Here is a 17,647-nt window from a genome sequence, read left to right on the forward strand (position 1 = left end):
CAAGGTTGCTTGGAAATTCTGCAGATTTCATTAAAAAAAAAAAAAGAATTCCTTCCCTAAGAATGCAAACCACATAGTCACTGAGCCAACTAAAATCACTCAGGCTGCAATCTGCTGAATACGAACTTGAGAGTGAACCCCACCAATAAGGGTGGGGCTTGCCCCTGAATATACATTCATAGGATCACACTGCATGGCCCATTAAAACCAGCAGGACAAGTTATGCTATCACAGTGGTACCATGGGTTACAGATGCTTCAGGTTACAGACGATTCAGGTTACAGACTCTGCTAACCCAGGAATAGTACCTTGGGTTAAGAACTTTGCTTCACGATGAGAACAGAAATTGCACGATGGCGGTGCAGCGGCAGTGGGAGGCCCCATTAGCTAAAGTGGTATCTCAGGTTAAGAACAGTTTCAGGTTAAGAACGGACCTCCAGAATGAATTAAGTTCTTAACCCGAGGTACCACTGTACTAATTTAAGCCCATTGGCTTTTAATGGGATTTTCGGCTGCAATTCTACGCAAGCTGATTATTTAGGGGAAAATTCTGTTGGAATATCAGAGTTAGAGAAACTCGCCAACTCTTGAAAATCCAAAAAGATGGAGACTCCTCCGCTGTAACCTCAAAGCTCCCATGCTGTAACTGATTGCTTCTATATAGAAGAATTGTGGAAACTGTTTGCAGCCTAATTAGATTTTTGCATGAAGAGCAGATTAATAAGCATATTGTTGCACACTACTCCTATCTTTGAGCAGTGCGAGATTCTGGGGGTTCCAGGTGCTTAACTAGGGCTCAATTTTCCTTTTGGGAATGAGGCACAGCAGAGACTGTGGTGTCTTTATGATATAAGGTTTCTTTACACATATATGCAACCTGAGCCTTCTATGGAGGGGTTCACAGCATCAACACCAAAAGAAGGTCTTGCTTCTCCCATAGCCACAGCCTTGGATTCTAGCAGAAATCAGGCCTGTGACTCTCTCTGCCTTTCCATCCTGCCACTGTTGCACCCAGATTCACATCACTCAACTCTCCCTTTTGTCTTCCTAACTAACAGACAGTCTCAACTCTCAACACTATGCTAACTGCAAAAACAGTTGAGATGCTTTGCGTAGCCCAGACCTAAATACACCTGGGCATGTTCATAGTGGAGCATTTCCAGCCTCCCCACGAAATGTAGCTCCTGTGTGAGGACTAGAGGCTTGTGATAACAGTTGAGGAAGCCAGGGCAACTAACCGGGGATAAGGCGTCCTGCAATTGTAATGTAGATGGGGCTTGAGTAGAAACATCCGTCTGTTTTGTGTGTTCTGAGTTGGGATCTCCTCCACAGCTTGCGCTGCTTTGTGTGTTTTGATTTAGGCATCCTCCTTGCATGGGGAATATTTCCATCCAATCTGTGGATAGAGGCAAACAGATAAAAACCTCCCCTCCCCGTGCACTGGCTTCACCCTCAGAATCCATGGAGCTTTATCTTTGCTTTACACATAAATTTCAATACTGCTGCATTTAAAAAACAACAACAAATCTCCTCAAAGTGGAGCACATAACAAAATCAACTTAACATAACAAAACCAAATTAATTTGAATTTATTTTCACTCTGAAGGGCCATAGCTCGATGGCAGGCAGAGAATGTGATCTGCATGCAGAAGGTCCCAAGTTCAAGCACTGGGAGAGAACCCTTCCGGAAACCTTGGAGAGACACAGTTCAGTTAAAGTTTATTAATAGTCCACAGACCTTCAGATTCCTGAAAAAGCAAATATTTGATTTCAGGCAAAGAAGGTAGTGGTGAATGGGAGAGGAACACAAAAATGCAGGCATGCCCTTTATCAATACTTTTTTTTTTAATTGTTTAAAAGTTTAAACAATATGAAAGCAAACCAGTACTTATTAACCATTCTGTAAAAGTTATCTGAATGCCTTGGAACACTCAGAAGCAAGCAAAGTCCTGTTGCATATAGTGGGACTGTCTTGGAGTAAGGATTGCGGTCTTGGTCCTGTTTCCAAAAGTAGCAGATTTCTCCCTCTCTCTTTCTGACTACATTCACACCGTACATTTAAATCGCTATGATAGGGATTGCTTCTACATCAGCCAAATGAGCAAACTGGAGGTAGCAAACCTTACTGATCTATGGAAAGGGCTGTGGCATTTATTATTATTATTATTATTATTATTATTATTATTATTATTATTATTATTATTATTATTTTGCATACAAAAAAAAAGGTCCCAGGCTCAGCCATCATCATCATCAAACCTTTATTGGCATCACTTACAAACATTCTGAATAAATAGGCCAATGAGAACTCATCACCATTTCAACAGTACAGTCATTTGCCAAAGGGAAGAAGAGGCGAGCAGTCTATTTCACCTCTGTGGGACTGCAGCAAGGGCAGGGTCCTGTAGCGTACTTTGGCGGCAGAAAATCAAATAGAGGAACTTGGCTACTGTCTTGGTGAGCTCCTGGTCTCTCCCCTGTAATAAGAAGCGTATAACCGCTGTCTCTGGTTTCCATGTTGGGATACATAGGTGGTCTAAGAATTGTTGGAGGAGATCAGCAGGCTCAGTCTCTGGTGGCATCTTCAGGTAGGACTAGGAGCAAGTCCTCACTGAAACTCCGGAGGGCCACTGCCTGTCTAGTGTGGATGATACTGAGCCTAACTCAATGTAACAGCAGAATGATTCCTGCTGTGTTTCGCGTTCCATTGCACAATCCCCTCTCCCCTCTCTGCCTCTCTTCAGCCTTCAATAGCACAGTCGACTGAGTATTTTATGTGGAATGATATCTCCTCACCCCACCCCCCTCTAAAACCAATGTCCATTGAATACTTCACAATATTGGCTTCTCTTCCCCCACCCCCACCTCCATCTCTCAATAATGAAATCATAATACACAAGAAAAAATGAGTTATAATACACCCAGCTGCTGAGTGTTTGGATTTTCTTTCTGCAGCCTTGAATCCATTTCTGTTTTCACAGGTGAAAATGCTCAAGATTGTTGTGAGGGTAGTGAGTGTGTGTGTATGTACAGAGAGAGAATTTTTTTTCATAGAAAGAAGTTAGTCTCATATGCATGTGGTATTGACTTTCTTCCTGAAAGCAGAACTAAGGAAAACATTTAACTATTATAGATCCTGTATGTGGAAGAAGGACTTCTACATTGCAAAGACCCCTGTGGGTTTCACTGTGTCCCTCTGTGCTTTGTGCATGGATATTATTATTATTATTATTATTATTATTATTATTATTATTATTATCATCATCATCATCATCATCATCATCATCATATTTGTTAGTCACTTTTCTCACAAAGTGACCCAAAGCAACTAACATTAACAACAATGAACAACAACAACAAATGTTCCCAGTTTGCCTGTCCTTCTGAAATTCTGGTGCCCAAAGCAGACTTTGTGCTCTCAGTCAGATCTGGCCGAAGTAGAATAGAGCAATTCCATTACTTCTTGTGATCTGGATGATATACATATTAGCAATAAAAAAGTATATTTCCACTGGCATAAAATTGTATATACATATTCCAAAATGCAGTCTGTGCCACCAGGAATGGCGTAATATATAATATAATATAAATGAGCAATACATCAGACAAAAGTTATGAGAGTGACAAAATAGAAGGAAGGGAATGAAAGAAGATGAATGGCCAACATTATTAAAAATCATACCATAATTTAGTCAACGTCCTAGTGACTTCGTCTTAAATATCTCATTATACTGTATATTATAAGTAACCCTTGAGTTGCTTATCCTCTCTTTCCAGCCCCCTTTTGCAAAATTTGCAAAAGAAATTGATGTATTACTCAGTATCAGGAAACAAGTTCTTTTCCCCTAATGGGTGTGTCTGTATGGATTGATATAGTATTTTATACAACACTTGTATTAAGGAGGCATGAATGTCCTCATGCTCACCCTTACAGAACTGAGATTTTGCTTGTGTAAAGACACATTCTAAGTCAGTATTCCCCTGACCACTAGTCCTCCTAGTTATGGATGATGGGAGTTGTGGTCCAACAGGAGCTGGAGACCCAAGTTTGGGAAAGCTTGGTGATGGCACTTAAGAAGCATCACTTCATGGCGGCCTTCTCTGCCTCTCCACCTCATCCTTGCCGTAAGGTGTAGAAACTTACCTTTGGGCTAGCAAATGATAACACAAGAGGGGTGGCTGTGGGTGCTTACAGCTCCTAGGAAAGTGTTTTTCACCACTGCAAACCAGTATCCTTGACAGGGAAAGTATGGTGCACATGTTCTTCCTGCCAAAGAGAAGGTCCCAGGAGCAGAGGTATAATGGCCTAGGGTTGTGGCCAGCTATCAAGTCAAAAATTCAGAGTCCCTGTCGCTAGTGTCCTAGAGCTGCCTTGACAATATGAAAGAGGAGCTTTTTAGTCACTCATAAGCCTTCCCATCATTTGTGCTTCTTGGAGCCAATCAGAGTGAAAGGAGGAAAGCCAGCCACTGAGGATTGGCTCCTAGGGTCACTCTGGAGAAGGCACACAGGAAGAACATACAGTGGTGCCCCGCAAGACGAATGCCTCGCAAGAAGAAAAACTCGCTAGACGAAAGGGTTTTTCGGTTTTGTGTTGCTTCGCTAGACGAATTTCCCTATGGGCTTGCTTCGCAAGACGAAAATGTCTTGCGCTTTTTTTTTTAAAGCCGCTTGAAGAGGCGCAGTTGCGACGGACCGTGCTTTGCAAGACGAAAAACATCACAAGACGAAAAGACTCGCGGAACGAATTCTTTTCGTCTTGCGAGGCACCACTGTACAGCCAGTTCTAAGTCAGAATGTAACATGTAATTTGGCCTAAGGTTCCATGTCTGCAGAGCAGATATAAATTCATGAGTGGCGTCTTTCTCAATTAATGCATGGTAAGCTGCTTAGCAGTTGAATGAACAATGCTGCCCAGTGTGGTTTGGTAGCCATTATGGAGCTGACAGGAATCCAGAAGGGAATCTGATACAATTTTGCTCAAAAGGTAGAACCTAATTGTACCCAGTGGATGCTAGCAAAATGGCCAGATACTACCTAACATCCAGCTTGTTGTAAGAACAGCTAAACTGTGAGGAGGGGGGAATACATTGCCAAATAATTAATTCTAAAACATCAAATACTTACAGATGTGTTTGCCCGAAAATTCTGGAGGAATTCTGTTTCACCTCATGAATTTCAGCTGAGACACAATTAGGAAATTTGGCAGAAGACTGACTATAGAGATCAGCACACCAGTTTTTTTCTTAGGCATTTCCAAGTGTCTAACGTTCCAGGGGATCCATGATCTAGTCTCTTATTTTTAGTTTTAGTTTTAAAAGCAACCATGTGAGGAATATAATTCAGACAGGAGTAGATACACTAAGGAATATGATTTTTATTTTACTCCTTTCCCCCTAGAGCTATCTTCCTTATCTAAATTGCTTGCTCCCATGCTGATATTCATTCAGCCCTGCAGCAGAAAAAAACACAGGTATCCATATCATGCTTATAGATAGATTTTACTGGGCTGTTCTATGTCTACGCAGAATACTACTACTGAATTTCATGGGTAAGTGGGCTGGCATTGCATCCAAAGATATATTTCCCAACCCAGGGCTAATCATAGCTTCACTAATGAGCTCACTGACAGTTAAGGAGAGACTTAGATTGGAAAAATGATGCAGGGGGCGGGGTTAGCCCTTATCTTGTTCCCTGATCACAACATTATTCATTCAACACCAGAGCTGCTTCAAAACTGGGGAATGGGGGGAAGAGGTCTAATGACTGACTTTAGAAATAATATGATACACCAGTCCTGGGTGCTGTTGCAGTCAACAGAAGCTGGGACAGAGCAGTGGGAGCTCACCCATGAACCGCCGACCTTCCAATCAGTAAGCTCAAGAGGCTCAGTGGTTTAGACCACAGCACCACCTGCGTCCAGTTCGAAAGCATGCCAGTACAAGTAGATAAATAGGTATTGCTGCGGCGGGAAGATAAAGCAGCTTTTTTGTGCGCTCTGACACCCGTCACGGTGTTCCGTTGCACCAGTAGCAGTTTAGTCCTGCTGACCCAGGACTAAACTCATGACTCAGAAAACTGTCTGTGGACAAACACCGGCTCCCTTGGCCTGAAGCGAGATGAACACCGCATCCCATAGTTGCCTTTGACTGGACTTAACTGTCCAGGGATCCTGTACCACCTTCTTTTTAAACCTGCTGTTGCAGTCATGGCCTACAACCACCAGCCACATTTCAGGTGACTGAATGAAAGAATTATTGCCTTCTTAAATCCCTCTTTGTTTTTTTAGGTCACTCACTTGTCAGTTCTTGGGTATTAACGTCCATGTGCCCACATGGGGTGTTTACAACCTTGTAGCTTAGACGCGAACGACGTCATGGAGGCACTTCAAAGCATGCCTCCATTCTCTTAAGATGAAAAATGTTAGCTGTAATTCCTGGAGAGAGAGAAGGGGGGGAGGGAAATACTGCTCCATAATCATGTCACTACAGGACGCTGGGTAATACCTAATATATTAATGCAAACCTTTTGTAAGCACAAAGCTCCGGAGGCTTTGGATTTCTCGTTAGGTATTTCAGAGTTATTATATTTTGTGTGTGACTGGACAAGTTGGAAACGGAGGGAGTGGAGAGAGGTTGAAGTTCCGCAGCAACCTAATGAAAACCTAATAAAAAAAGCTACAGTTGCTCCTTCAGCCAAGGTCACCAAGGGAGTATACCATGATCTGTGTCATTTCTGCAGCAAGCTCACCTCTCCCTACTCAAAAAATAAATATCCACCAAAAAGAAAAGGCCAGATGTCAGCAATATGGCTCTTTGTTTTTGAATCCAGCTTTGATCTGAACAGCATTTTCCAACCTTCTAAATATAGAACATCGCCATTGTCAGGGTTTTAAATTAAAATAAGAACTGGGATTGAATCCAGTGTTTTGGGCAGTGTGCACGAGAATATGGGAATCAGGAATCGAGGACAAGGGCATGTCAATATAAGAACTGTCAATGGCAGCTCAATACTAAGCCAGAAATGGGGCGAAGAAAAAGTAAGAATCACGAGACACAAGGTTGTAGGTGTCTGAAGTTGCTTGGACTGGGCCGCTTATGTTTTCTCAGTGCTTGAGTTGCTAATGTGACAGCTGTCGGCACCGTAGTGACTTAAGACTCTGCATCTCTAGGTTTTATTTCAAACTGAGCAAGGTGTTTTGGGGGGAGTTGGTTGGGAAGGGGTTGCCTGGTTTGGGGGTGTCTCCTGCTTTTTGGGGGTCTGTATTTGTATTTGTTTTGGGAGGAAGGTGTAGATGTTTTGCTTGTTTGGTGGTGGTGGTGGTGATGTCTCAGAATCACCAGTGCTTCTTCTGTGAGTTGGGCGTTGGGCGGTGCCCACAACAGTTCCTTAGAGTTCCGCCAAAACTTGGGGGTTTCCGGCCCATCTGCAAGACAAATGGTTGGGGGAACGGCACAGGCTCAGAAGTAGCCTGGATGAGCTCAGTACAAATAGCCAATGCAGACGCAGCTTTGGGCATGTTGTTCAGGCTTTCAGCCCATAATTCTGCAGCTGTTTGCAGCTCTGAAAGCTCTTACACCACAGCTCCTCCTTTCCTCCTTTCATAACAGAGTTCAAAGAGTGCCACATAGGGAAGCCCACTCCCTTCTATATTTCAACTCGCGAGCAGTTATCTCTCAGGAACTTCCAGATCTGTAGTTATTCTGGGGTATGAAAAAGTTAAGGGCAACAAATCCTTTTAAACGCTGCATGGTTGGAATTTAGCTATGACTATAGCCAAGAAGAGGCCTTTGAATCTTGCTGTGAACCTCCACTGAAGCCTTTTGCCCAGCCCTAAAATTCTTGCACGGCTGCGGAGTTCCTGACAGCTCTCCACATTGCCAAAGCCCCTTCTGCCAGCTCTCAACATGCCCGGGCCCAGCACACAATATGCTTTCCCCAGGTCTACAAAGAAAATTCCTCTAAAGACTGATAGGAGAGTAGAGATGGGTAAACTTGCCCCAATCAACTTTGGATTAATTTAGTAATGCATGGAAATCATTATCATCCACCCAGCTAATCTGAACTAGGAAAACAGACGACTCCTCCGGACTGGTCTTCTCTGATTCCTAAAGTGTCTTCTCCAGGTGGAACCTGTGGAACATTAACTCCAACTCCCATCAGTCTCAGCCAGAATAGACAGTGGTGACGGATGATGGGCGTTGTAGTCACTGGTTCCCAACCTCTGCTCTCTGGGCTGGTTTGACTATAACACCTAAACAGGAATGGCTAACCTGTGGCCATCCAGATGTCGTTCCATCATCTCCAGCCACATGGCCAGTGGTTGGGGATGATTGGAGTCAGAGTCCAACAACATCTGGAGAGCCACAGGTTTCCTACACCTGCCTTAAAGCAAGTGGAAGGGTGGTAGCAGCAACATGCACTGATTCCCCTCAACCTGATGTGATTATAATACAGCATGCTGGGTAAATGGGAAAAAAGACAGAGCTTTGTCTTTCTCTTATGACTGCTAAGATAAACCATTGAGAGGAAGAGAATGTGGGGGGGGGGTTTAGAGAGTGGCTGGCTGGTGAGTAGAGAACCTGGGAATTCTTTTCTGGATTAGATTTTAATCTGAATATTTTTTATTTTGAGGGAATAAATCAGTGCTGGACCAAAGCTTCTCTGTGCCAGCCTTTCTGTATGTGTATTCGAGGTTTGAAGTGGTGGAACCTTTGTGTATTTTCACACGGGAGATTGTAGGTGGGTTGGAGGCAAAACATTATCATATCAAGTGACCAAACATTTTTGCAAGGGGTGTTTCTTTTGCTTAACACATTAAAAAAGAAAAAGAAAAGAAAGAAGAAAAAGGTGCCACCAATTGGAGATGTAGTCATCCCATCTGCTTTCTATCCTCGGCAGAGCCCAAATGGCACACTGTTGCTTGAAAGAAATATGACTTCTGTCATTGGCATGAACACTTTGAGTGAAGGGCAGGGTTTTAAAAAACGTAGTTATACGGAAGACTTAAGAGTGAAAGGTCAAAGTAGAGAGAGTATAAATTTGTCCCCTGTCCTCTTAGCTGAGTAATGCCTCTTCACACAACTAGCACAGCGATACTGAAAGAGACTTAAGGAAGCTTGGTGGCATAAAGCCTTTCATTCATTGCCTGTGCATTATGTTGTGTGCATATCTGCATGCTTACATGCTGTTACTGTTACAGACAATGCTAGCAATTGTCAGAACAGCAGGGAATGAAATTGCCATCTATCTAACCCATACTGTCTTAGCCTCGGGTACTTGTTAGATATGAATTTTGTGCAGTTGGACGTACCGCAATAAAAATCTTAATGGAATACCCTGGGACAATCTCTTGTAAATAACATACATGGAAGTCACCTTGAGCAAAGAAGGTCTTGTATCATTCTGCATTCAGCAGCTCAAGTGATATTTTATCTACTTGTATGAGAGGGAGGCGGGAGAAATCCCTGCTCTCCTTTAGGCAGGGATCTTGAAGTTACCAAAAAAGTGTTTGCTTTCTCTTAATGATTTATTTATTTTATTTTATTTCACAGACAAGGAGCCCAAAGCTATCTCAAAGCCCACAGCCCAATTTGGGAGATCAGGCCGAATTATCAGAGGCATCTGCTGACTCCCTGGAAATCATGTCTGAAGGAGAATCTCCTTCTCCTTTCTCAAGAGGAAGCCGTACACGAGCAAGTCTTCCAGTGGTGAGGTCAACAAACCAGACAAAGGAAAGATCACTTGGTAAGGCGTTACCCACATTCTACTGCTGAACTAATGCCAGGTTTTGTTATGCATCTAATACTGTGTGTTCTCCCTGTTTATTTCACTCCCCAAATGTCTTTCAGAGTGAAAAAAACATGGTGAAAAACACAAATGAGAGGAGAGGAAGAACTTGACTTTTACTTAGCAGGCTGAGACCATGGTCCATCATTGTGTATGAACTCAGAGAACTGTGGCTTGTTCTAACTCCAAGTAGTCATAGCAAACCTGGATCAAACTGCACTTTGATATATTTGTTATCTAACTCTGATTTGAATAAGCTACAGTTCCTTGAGTTTGTAAATGACTGGGAACCAGGCTGTGTTGTAAAGCGAAAAGGGAAGCTTCTTCTCATGAACAAATGAAGGAAAGGGAGAGTATGCAATCTCAAGATTTGTACAGGCTCCCATAAAACAATCTAAGACAGCCTTCTTAATCTAGTACACTCCAGGTGTTGTTGGGCTCCATCCACTTCATATCAGCTGCTGTCAGCTTGGTCAATGGTCAGGAATGATGAAACTTGTCGTACAGCGGCATGTGGATGATATAACCTCTACTACTCCTCGTTTAGATGATTAGCTGGATTTGGTTTTACTGAATGATCTTGATCCAGTGTTTGTTTCTCAGCCTCGGATGGGAATTATTATGGCCAGCCTCATAGATGAATGAGTAAAGCTTGCAAAGCCATTGTGGGGCACAAACAACTCCCCCAGACTGTATCCTGCCCAGGTGGCACAATGGGTCAGTGTGTGGGGCTGTGAACCAGAAGGTTAGTGGTTCGAGCCCACCCAGGGTAGAGCTGTGCATTGCAGGGGGTTGGACCAGGCGATCCTTTGGGTCCCGTCCAACTCACAATTCTCTTATCAAGGTTTCTCCCCTAGAAAGGCTCCTCTATCTTTTTTCTCCTGGAATTGACATGCAGATGAGTCGCCACATGGTGGCAGTATGGAGCTGCGCAGGTGGGGGCAAAATGCCAGGTGTCCTCTTTGGGCTTGTTACCAGTCCTCTGTTGTCTATGCCTTGCATTCCTTCATACTGAGATACAACACTGCTTTTTATTGGAGTCAATCCATAACTGGTCCATCTACCCCAGTATTGTCTGCTTTGACTGGTCAGGTTCTGAGGCAGCTCACTCAACCTTACCCAGCTATGCAACTTGAGATCTGAGGAATTAAACTGGGGCTCATCTGCATACAAAGCATATCCCCACCATTGGCTTACAGACCAAAAGTGTATTTGTATATTTCTACCTGTTCAGGTCTGTGTGACTCTAGAGTTCTTCCTAGCCCCAGTTCCTCAGTGGGATCAGATCTCACTTGGAGGCATACTTGACTGCTACCCACTAATATTTCCACACACACTGCTTCTCACAGTAGCCATTCTTGCCACACGTTGAATGGGCTTGGAGCAGATTAGTGAATTTCTGTTACCAATTAGCTGCACATAGCAATAGGTAGATCTCTCAGTTTTGGTTTCTCGTTTTGCTGAACTAAAGTCCAGATCACCACATTTCCACATCAGCTTGCCATTAAAAATGTATATAAATATACAGTGGTACCTCGGGTTACATACGCTTCAGGTTACAGACTCCGCTAACCCAGAAATAGTGCTTCAGGTTAAGAACTTTGCTTCAGGATGAGAACAGAAATTGTGCTCCAGCAGCACTGTGGCAGCAGGAGGCTCCATTGGCTAAAGTGGTGCTTCAGGTTAAGAACAGTTTCAGGTTAATAACGGACCTCCAGAACAAATTAAGTACTTAACCCAAGGTACCACTGTGTGTGTGTGTGTGTGTGTGTGTGTACACACATATACATACACTTAGCATTTTAGTGCAAATTTATCCTGACACACTTTTGTGTGCAATTTTGCCTAATATGCGCATTTCTGCAAAGTAATTTATGCCGGATTGTATGTTATTTTTTACTAACACGCACTTTTAGGCACACTTTGCCCTAGTATATGCATATTTGCATCGCAAAATTCAGAATGGCTGTGTTTCTTTTCTGTTGGTGTATTCCCCCCCCCCAAGTATTGATTAGATAGATTTGCCTTTAAATGTGAACCAAACCAACATTTCTCCCCCACCCTTAGCTGCACAAGTGGAAGGCAATCTTTCTCAGGAAATACTGCCATAGGACAGGCAAGCTGTTGCTATATAAGGCAATGAATGCAGATGGTTGAGGAAGGCAAAGGGTTATTGCCATAAAGAAGCTTCTCTTCTGCTGGATCCCATCTCCCAGACTGCAGAGCAGCATAAAGCAGAACGGCAGCGGGGTCATAAATCATGGGGGCTGTTCATAAACTGAACGTAGTGGTTTATTTATTCTGTTAACAATCCCAGGCCATTTTTATCAAGAGTGCTTTGATATCTGATACATAATCAGCTAAAAAAAAAAAGTACAAAGAAGTATAAACGAAAGGCGGTTTTAGCTGGTTTCTCTACACCAACAGAGACTCAGAATGATTAAAAGGTGGTCTTGCCATATATATTATGGGATGTGGGAGCTGATTGTGTTAATCTGCAGGAACTGTAGCCTGCCTTAGTTAATGCAGCAGGTACTTTTTGGAAATTCTCCACATAGAAGGGTTCCCCAAAAATCTGTAATGAGAGAACCAACATTATGCTATTTTTGTAATGAAAAATGTAGAACATGCCAATATGACCATGACGAAAAGGGCTGATGGGAATTGTAGTACAAATCATCTATAGGGTACCAGATTGGTGGAAGTTGCTGTAGGCGGCACTTCCTGTTTATATTCTGATGCCCATGCCCGTATTCCGTCTCTTCTGAGTCCTCATTTAGGATATATTTCCTCCCTAAGTATGAAAAAAAAACCCCAGGCAAACCACTCACTGTGAGCTCAAATGCTATGATGTAAAGAGCTACATTATGATATTCTGTCGGGGTTATTGTTGTTTGTCATATCGTATGTGATATGTGGGATCCCTAAGGAATTCACAAATCCCACCAACATCTGCTTCCCCCCTTTCCCATTCTGCATGTTTTTAATCGGCTTCACTCATAAATCTTGGTGGAGATGAGAATGGCCATGTGCATCTCTCTCTCTCCCCCCCCCACCGAAGACAACAGCAGGAGACTCATACCTCAAAGAAAATGCCTCAATGCCCTTGCAGAACTTGGACAGAGGCAAGAATGGAAAGCCTGGTGTGTGTACTGGGGGGGGGGGCAGTTACGATTACTTTGGCTTGGACCCTAAGATAAGTTAGTTATTATTAAGTTCACATGAAGGAAGTTTCCTTGTCTTGATTCTTTATTTCTCCCAGCATTGCCTGCCGTCATTTGTTCTCCCTCACCCTCCCCCCCCCAAAAAAGCTACCCCAGAAGGTTGGAGAGGCATCCTGGACAATGTGGGGCAAGGGAAGTTGTCTGAACATCTACTTAAGGTAAAGGTAAAGGAACCCCTGACCATTAGGTCCAGTCGTAGCAGACTCTGGGGTTGCGGCGCTCATCTTACTTTATTGGCCAAGGGAGCTGGCATACAGCTTCCGGGTCATGTTGCCAGCATGACTAAGCCGCTTCTGGCGAACCAGAGCAGCACACAGAAATGCCGTTTACCTTCCCGCCGGAGCGGTACCTATTTATCTACTTGAACTTTGATGTGCTTTCGAACTGCTAGGTTGGCAGGAGCAGGGACTGAGCAACAGGAGCTCACCCCGTCGCGGGGATTCGAACCACCGACCTTCCGATCAGCAAGTCCTAGGCTCTGTGGTTTAACCCACAGCTCCACCCGCGTCCATTTGAACATCTACCTACTTTGTGTTTATTCCCTATCTCATTATTCCCCCACCCACCCCATTTCCAGGAGTGGCTTTTTGGTGGGGCACAACTGACAGGCAACCCTATATTATTCAGGCTCTACCAAAGCACTTATTCATGACCAAGTAAAATCAAAAGTTCTTTTCGTTCGTCGGAAAAGTTTTATCATTTATACATGATTTTTTAGGTTTCTGGGGGGTCGAAGAGGTGCTTTTCTGAAGGAGTAAATGCACGTGTGCTCACTTTTGTGGAATGTTTGTCAGTACATAGGATGTAGAAACCCACATTTCATTTGCAGCAGCTTATGAAAGGCAAAGAGACAAGCTTTTCTCTCTCTCCGTAATTCTAGAACCTGAATCATCCAGTGATGATGCTGAGTAGGAGAAAATGGAGGACAGGCCCATGGACCTGCTTCTTCACACATAGTTAAACTCTGTTATTCGCTAAGACAAAATGTGATTGTGGCTAGTAGTGCAGGGTGGTTGTTTTTTTTTTTTTAAAAGGAATTAGACAAATTCATGGAAGCTAATATTGCCAATGGCTAAGGATGGCTGTATCCTATCTCCAGGATCAGAATGAATCTGCCCTTACCATCAATCACTGGGGAACAGCAGAAGAGAGCTATTGTGTTCATGTCCTGCTTGTGGCTTCTCGTAGGTATCTGATTGGCCGCTAACAGAAACAGGATAATGGACTAGATAGGCAATCCATGGGGAGTCTGCCATCCTCCAGGTGCTGCTGTGCTGCACTCGCATCGGCTATAATGGCTGGGCTGCTGGGAGCTGGAGCCCAAAAACATAGCGAGGGCCACAAGTTCCCCATCCCTGAGATAGGTCTGATCCTGCTTTCCCACTGTTTCATTTCTTCATTCCATCATAATTATGATGTAATGCACGTTGGGATCAGTCAAATTTCCTTCCCAAATTGCAGGAGGGTCCATATACTGTAGGAAAGAGAAGCAGATATCCCCCAGAGAGTGAGATCCAAGTATATCAATGTGCAGTTTATATATAGTATAACCTTTTATATGACCAATTCACCAAACCTCAAAGGTCAATGCTTATAGGACATTTGCACTATACTGTTTGGCAACTGAGGTTCAGGGTTAAGGGATTAGGAAGCTACTAATTTGGCTTAGCGTTTCCCTCTCTCTCTCTGCCATTCCTCATAGGTCCCCAACTTGTTCCAATCTAATAACTGTATCAAAATACCTGTCAAAGGGGTATCATCCACTTCTCTTTGGGAGGATTCAGGTAGGTAGCCGTATTGGTCTGACACAGTCGAAATATATTAATTAAAAAAAAAAATCCAGTAGCACCTTAGAGCCCAACTAAGTTTGTTCTTGGGTATAAGCTTTCGTGTGCAAGCACCTTCTCTTTGGGAGGGTATGGCTGAACTCCCACTTATTGTATGTGAACAGGTTTGCACTCAAAAGCGACTAGTGAGGCATGCCTTCTGTTAGAAGATTTCTGAAATTTCATCCCTCTATTCTGTTGTTCTTTGCATATTAGAAGAAAATTATCTCCGCTGAGTTTAGGGAGATAGCTATATTTGATTAGTCGAGAGGGATTCCTCACTCTGAATGGCATTTTCTATATTATGTAAACAACCAGTTGATAATTTGGAGATAAAGAATTCCTTCCCTAAATATGTCCATATAGCATTTGATAAAGCACCAGTGATAAAGTACACAGTGTATACATTTGATCAGTGGCCCCACTTCTTCCAAGTGATACGGAGTCAGAAGTTGTAATTAAGGGGTGTTTAAATAATAGACAGTGATTTATTAGCTGCATACGGGTTCAAAGACTGTAGGTTTCACACCATTTCACAGCCACAAACAACATGCCATCATACTCTTAAATTGCCTCGTTAAACATTAATGCTTCTTGAGTGATACTTTTCTGCGGCATTTCCACCCTTTTCATCGAGCTGCAATACTGTGTGTCAAAATCAACTTTAGAACAAATAATTTTTAAAGTTCACAATATGGCAGCCCCATTAATGATTGATTGGTACTTCCTGTCTGGAAAAGACCCATTGGTTGTTGTTTTTCTGTATACAGCTAAGGCCTTTGCTTTTGACCGTAAAACTCTATATAGCTTGGAATCCTGGATAGCCAAAGGCTCACCAGCTTAGGTATGAATCTACTTACTATATAGAATCTGTATTGGATGCCCTGCTCCAGGTGCTTCTTTCTTCAGAGGCTGGTGAATGGTAATAAGGGCTTGCATCCAATGTAGTACAGTCGTATCTTGGATCCCGAACACCTTGGTACTTGGACATTTTGGCTCCCGAACGCCACAAACCCAGAAGTGAGTGTTCTGGTTTGCAAACGTTCTTTGGAACCTGAATGTCCGACTGCTTCCAATTGGCTACAGGAGCTTCCTGCAGCCGATCAGAAGCTGTGTTTGGGTTTCCGAATGTTTTGGAAGACGGATGGACTTCCGGAACAGATTCCATTCCAAGGTATGACTGTACGAAGCAACTTGTTATGTTAGTGCAAGGATTTCCTTCCACCCCCCCCCCCCGAAAAATATGTTCTAGGGATTCCTCCAATTCTCCAGAGCAGATTTGGGGAGAGAGTTGTGGGGGGGGGAGGGTGTTGCATCACATAAGCATTAATCTTTACACTAACAGAACAAGCATGTTGGGTACCACCCAAAACTTTTTTGGCAGTTGCAGGTTAGTTGGGGATCCCACTCCCCAAATGAAGAACATTTGTCTCTGTTGGCTTCATTTCATTATTCCCAGCCTAGTTTTACATTCCATTTTATTCCTGTCTTCCGAGAAATCATACGCAAACTTGATAACCCAAGTCACTGATAAAAATGTTAGCGTGCCAGGATAGGGCCCTGTGGCACCTAACTTTAAACTTCATTCAGGTTTTATGAGGAATAGTCGATTTAAACACTCTTTAAATATGGCTTTCCAGCACTTTGCCCATTTGCCAGGATTCATTGAAGAAGATAGACAGAGGTTCTGACTTAGAGTACATCAGCAAGTTACTTTAGTACATCCTCTTCTTGGTTTGGTGGTCTGTAGTAGACTCAATGTTAGGTTTCCCAATCGCTTCCCAGCCTGTGTCACTTTTGACCTATCCTCCTGAGACCATCCATGCTCTTACACAGCTCCCATTCACTTGAACCATTGTCTGGTGTAATTTCCTGCAGATTGAACAAGTCTTCATGAAGCTTCCCATGCCCATACCTCTGTTTTGTCCGTGTGCTTTCCCTTGATTTCTTGGTGCATGTAGAAAATGAGTGCAAACATTTGCTGTTCTGGTTAAATACTTTACATTAAAACCTGACTGGCAAGACTTCAAGAAAACAAAAAAAACCCAGCCCCAAACAATTCACTTCAGTTCCAGATTTGAAACAAAAGGCTCCCAGGAAACTAAATAGCCCAAAGGTGGCCACATTTCCCTTGTTTTCCTCCTTGTACTGCTGAATAGGATTTTAAAAGGAATATTCCTTATCTTTGCATAAACATTTAGCAGGACAAAAATACTCCCTCTTCGAACTTAATCAGCAAGTATGTTGCTGCCTGCTGGGGTTTTTCCTTTTTTTTCTTTTTAAGGTTTATGCTTCATTAATCGTGCTTGTGTCTTTTTCTGGAATGTGTACCCAGGGGAAGCTGAAACACACACCGTCCCAAATAAAGCTGTGTAATCACATTTGTCCCTTCCTTTAATCTGCTCTTCCTTTGTGTGTAAGCAGGTATCTTGAGAATGCACCTGAAAGAAGGCAACAGAGAGAGCCAAAATGCTGTTTAGCATGGCTACCTCAGCAAACATACACCACACAAGCCGTGCTAATCTCCAAAAAACATTATTCGATAGCCTCACTGGCTTCTTACGTTTTATAGGCCAGTATGAAAACGTAATGTAAATTCATGCAACTCTTTGCAGCAGGTACTCATGTTATGTCTCTTTTTGGGAGGAAATTCGTTGTTTTCTACAAAATGGAAATCCAGCAATGTGAAAAAAAGAGCTTGAATTCCAAAATATCTGGCTTGTAATAACTTCAGCCTTTTCTTTCCCAACCAATCCAATCCTTTCCCGTAAAACTGTGAGCCCCCTTCAAGGGTGTTTCTGATTCCCC

General features: G+C 43.0%; 1 protein-coding gene and 1 long non-coding RNA gene across 2 annotated transcripts in view; one reads left to right on the forward strand and one right to left on the reverse strand.

Annotated features, from left to right (window-relative positions):
- The window catches only part of KIAA1217, a 375,624-nt gene that overhangs the window by 271,233 nt on the left and 86,744 nt on the right, over nt 1-17,647 (forward strand). Inside the window, 1 exon segment of the mRNA XM_081163126.1 lies at nt 9,555-9,747. Coding sequence (XP_081019252.1) covers nt 9,555-9,747 — 193 coding nt within the window.
- LOC308569437 lies at nt 5,395-15,795 on the reverse strand. The gene is made up of 3 exons (XR_014000733.1): nt 15,700-15,795; nt 6,299-6,436; nt 5,395-5,452 (listed from the first exon to the last, which is right to left on the reverse strand). It is a non-coding gene; the product is annotated as an uncharacterized lncRNA (long non-coding RNA).

The sequence above is a fragment of the Podarcis bocagei genome, assembly GCF_964188305.1.
Source record: "Podarcis bocagei genome assembly, chromosome: 12".
Taxonomy (NCBI): domain Eukaryota; kingdom Metazoa; phylum Chordata; class Lepidosauria; order Squamata; family Lacertidae; genus Podarcis; species Podarcis bocagei.